General features: G+C 33.7%; 1 protein-coding gene across 1 annotated transcript; it reads left to right on the plus strand.

Moving 5' to 3' along the window:
• Nucleotides 2,210-4,264, plus strand: LOC107628427 (dof zinc finger protein DOF2.4-like). The gene is made up of 2 exons (XM_016331101.2): nt 2,210-2,529; nt 2,869-4,264. The coding sequence occupies exons 1-2, from the start codon at nt 2,464-2,466 to the stop codon at nt 3,979-3,981; spliced, it is 1,179 nt and encodes a 392-aa protein (XP_016186587.1). The 5' UTR covers nt 2,210-2,463; the 3' UTR covers nt 3,982-4,264.

A 4,493-nucleotide genomic window follows, 5' to 3' on the forward strand; every position in this document is an offset into this window, starting at 1 on the left:
CTTGTATCAACTATCAAGATCTTAGTTCGTGGAGCAGATACGACTCTTCTAAAAAAGAGTGAATTCGACCCGAAATTTACTTAGTGTTAGTGTCGAAACCATATGAGATGCTTGAATTGTGGCAAATGATAAAGAATTGCGATAAAAGAAAATAAATGAAATTAAGTAAATGAAAGAAAGAGTAAAATCAAAACTAAAAGAAAGCAAAGTAACAATAAAATACTGAAAGCAAAGAAATAAATTGAAACGAAAAGAAAACAAAAGAAAAGCAAATAAAAGTGGACTTCCAATACTCATATACACTTGTATTCTATGTTCTTCCGTTGCATCACGGAGATTGAGAATTTTGGCCTAGTTTTGTGTGATGATTTAGTGTTTTTGAAGAAGTCTTAAAACTCTTCTGAGTTTCTCCTATTTATAGACCATGGAGATAGACTTGTCATGGAGAATCTTGGCCCACGATCTTACTTCCTCCTCTTTTTTCAGCCATGACCTTGTCTTGCCCATGAAGAATCTTGACTCCTAGTTTTGACACGCATGTCTTCCTTGATCTTCAAGTCCCACGTTTTCTTCAGCTTACTCCTCAAATTTTGCATCCATATTTTCCACTCAATTTGAAGGTCAAATAACAAGCCTTAATGCTCATAGAGAGACAATAACTACCTTTCGACTTTGATGTTTTTTGCACCATCTTTCTTTAACTTCAGTTTACTCGTCTATGCCTCTATAGTCGAAACATTGCTTCTGTAATCAAAATCATTAACAATCAAAATGCTTTTTTGTCAAGAAAAATCTATTTTTTGTACCAATAATTATTAATTTACATACACCACTACATATTTATAGGCTGACATTTCATTTTATTGAAATTCTAAGATATAGTTGGATTTATTAGAAATGAATTTTATAATATTTTACTAACAAGTTTGAATTTAATATTTTGATACGTAAATGAATTTAATATTTTATTAGAAATGAATTAAAGAGTAAAAAAATTTCATTTAATTTTAGCCCTTAAACAAACTTCATTAGCAAAAACCTAATAATTAAACATTTTGGTTACGCTAATTTATAATCAACCAAATACGATAATAATAATAATAATAATAATTGGCCATGGAATATGTAAAGCAAGTCTCATAAGTGATTAGGAATGGCGAAAAAACTCATACGCATAAATATTCGCAAAAATTATTTGTGATGGAAAAATTAATAAGAATCTGCAAAATTTTTATAGAGATGGAACTTGCCCCTATAAATAAATAGGAGTGGAGCAGAAATTAAAGTATTTTTTCTGCGAAAACTCAGAATCTCCACAAAAACAAAGTACTTAAATATTTTTATATAAGGATATATTTAATGAACTTTGTTTTATTTTATTTTATCTTTTTGTTTTATAAAAGAACAAATTAATTATGCATATGATATTTAAATTTGTAATAGCTAATTATTTTATTAAATTTTATTATAATTATGTTAATTTTTAACAAAATATTCATAGATATCTACGGATATCCATCTCCTCAATCAAAGAAATAAATGCGAATCCGTAATAAGATGGGAGGGAGACGAAAAATATTTTACTAGACGGAGACAGAGAATGAAGGAAGAATCTCCGGCTCTATGAAGCCCATCACCTTCCCTATAGATGGCTCAAATTAATAAGCATAGTATATTTATATAAATTTTGTTATCGTATGTCGTAAAGACATAGATTAAACATATTATAAAAACATATATAAATACATCAAAATTAAATTCTAAACTAATTAAAAATGAAACCCTATACTTTTTCAATACAATAATATAATCACATCATCATCGTCATAATTAAAGTAAGCTCCTATTATATACTGTATGTGTTGGCATTATTCTAACACCAAATTAATAATTGATAAGATATGTAATATAGCATTAATTCATTCTCGGGTCAGCAAAAACACACACTGATCTCTTTGTCTAAGCACTGTATGGTATACTATGCTTAACACAGTCTTTCACAGAGAAGTATAAAAAAGAAGCTTATAGGTTAAGAAACATAACATCAACTTCTCAAACCCTAGAAAGTAGTAATAAACAAAAAGTGATCTACATAGGGGAAGAAAGAAAAAAAGAATGTGCATGAGAGAAATACATATATAGAGAGAGAATGAAGGAATGAATGAACAAATAGAAACTTAAAAAATAAAAATAAAAAAAATTGATATATAAATACTTATAAAAGGACCCTCCTTTATTTTTGCTTCTCATTTCCCATATCCTAATAACCCTTCCTCTTCCCACTATCCATCTTTCTTGCTTTCTCTCTTTCTCTCCCTATCTCTCTGCATCTTCCCCACAAAAACAAATATTCTCTCTCTCTCTCTCTCACTCTCTCCAACCACCAACACAAGAACCTTTTACAAAAGAAGAAGCACCAAGAAGAAGAACAACAAGAGGGAGAGAGAATAATAATTATTAACCATGGTTTTCACTTCAATTCCAGCAGCTTATCTTGAAGCAGCAGCCAACTGGCAGCAGCATCAACAGGTAAAAACAAATAACAAGAATAATAAATTAACAATAAGGGTTTCTTCACTTTGCTGCTGCTGCTGCTTCTTCTTCATGACTATAGTTTCATTTATTTTTCCTTTGTGTCCAAAAAGCACCCTAAATTTTCTTTCTTTCTTTTTTTTTTCCCTAAAAAAAAGATAAATAATATTCTTGTCACTTTTGCTTATACCCTCTTCTTGAATATACCAGATATTTGATTTCTATCCTTTATATGCTTTCTTCATCTTCTTTTCATTTTTGTTTTGATTTACTATTAAAAAGAAAACTTGGCTTATTTATTTTGTTCTTCCTTTTCTGATATGATGCTGTGTACAGCAACAACAAAATCATCAACCTAGTGGCAACTCTGGTGGTTCTACATCTCCTCAGCTTCTTCCACCGCCACCTCCTCCGCCACCACAACCTCAACCTCATGGAGCAGGAGGAGGAGCCGGCTCCATCAGGCCAGGCTCGATGGCGGATAGGGCAAGGATGGCGAACCTCCCCATGCCCGAGGCTTCACTAAGGTGTCCAAGATGCGAATCAACCAACACAAAGTTTTGCTACTTCAACAATTATAGCCTCTCTCAGCCCCGCCATTTCTGCAAGACCTGTAGAAGGTACTGGACAAGAGGCGGGGCCTTGAGAAACGTCCCCGTCGGCGGAGGATGCAGAAGAAACAAAAGAAGCAAAGGAGGCGGCGGAGGAACTTCCAGATCCCCCGCCGCAAGCTCGGACCGCCAGACGGGGAGTGCCAGCTCAACAAACTCCGTTTCCTCAAACTCAACCGGTGACATAGTGGGCCTCGGCCCATCTATGCCACCATTAAGATTTATGGCTCCATTGCATCATCATCAACTCACAGATTTTGCAACCGGTTCTGGTACAGACATACCCCTAAACTATAACCTAATGAACTATACCTCGATTTCCGGATCAATGGGAGCCGTAGGTTTAGGTGACTTGAGTTTCCAAATAGGAAACCCTTTAGCTGCCGCCTCCGGTGGCAGCGGAGGAGGAGCAAGTGGTGGCTCTTCTCTCTTATCTGGATTAGAACAATGGAGGATTCCACAACAGTTTCCATTCATGGCTGGTTTGGAAGGTTCTTCACATGGTGGTGGTAACAATAATGGTGGTGGATTATTATACCCTTTTGAAGGAAGTGCTGAGATAAGTGGTTATGTGAGGCCAAAGGTTTCAACTTCTATGGTGTTAACACAATTGGCTTCGGTGAAAATGGAAGATTCTAGAGAACTTAATAATGTTTCTTCTGGACAGTTCTTGATGGGAAGCATTGGCAACAATAACAACAACACCACCACCAGCAACAACAATGTTCCAACACATGAACAATATTGGAATGGTGCTACTGGAACTTCTGCTTCAGCTTCTTGGACTGAACTTTCTGGTTTTAGTTCTTCTTCCACTACAAGCAATAACCAACTATAGAAGTAGAGAAACAAAAAATTTGAAGTTTCATGTCCTTTAATTTGATGAATCTTTTTCTTATTATTATTTTATATTTTTATTGGTTTGGGTTATTAGTAGTGTGGCTTCTTTAATTTTAATTAATATCTTTTTTTTTTCTCTAAGACAAAAGTTTATGTCCAACCCCTTAATTGCCCTAATGTGAAGAGCTTTGAAGGTGGGTTATGGGTACTTTATTTGGTTAATTTCGTTTAATTAAGATCAAATGAAAAACCCTAGGAATGTTACTTTTTTTCCCTTTTAATCTTCGTATGTTCTTCAATCATCTTGTTTATTTTTCTTTGTATGAGAATGTTGGGTATAGTAACATTATGAGTTCAAAAGAATGAAGATGTTTGATGATCAAGTTATTATTACCAATTTACCACATATTACAAATTGAAACACTTTTCTTTTTTTATTGGTAAGGATTGTTTGATGAAAAAAATGAGCTGCATTCAAAAGCCAATCTCTAGAAAATAATAATTAATAAT

This window comes from Arachis ipaensis, chromosome B02 (assembly GCF_000816755.2).
Source record: "Arachis ipaensis cultivar K30076 chromosome B02, Araip1.1, whole genome shotgun sequence".
Classification (NCBI taxonomy): Eukaryota; Viridiplantae; Streptophyta; class Magnoliopsida; order Fabales; family Fabaceae; genus Arachis; species Arachis ipaensis.

What these genes read in the sequence shown, in the direction of transcription:
- LOC107628427 (XM_016331101.2), top strand. Translation starts at nt 2,464, where the DNA reads ATGGTTTTCACTTCAATTCCAGCAGCTTATCTTGAAGCAGCAGCCAAC. An exon ending in ACTGGCAGCAGCATCAACAG is followed by an intron (nt 2,530 to 2,868) that starts GTAAAAACAAAT and finishes TGCTGTGTACAG; the next exon opens with CAACAACAAAATCATCAACC.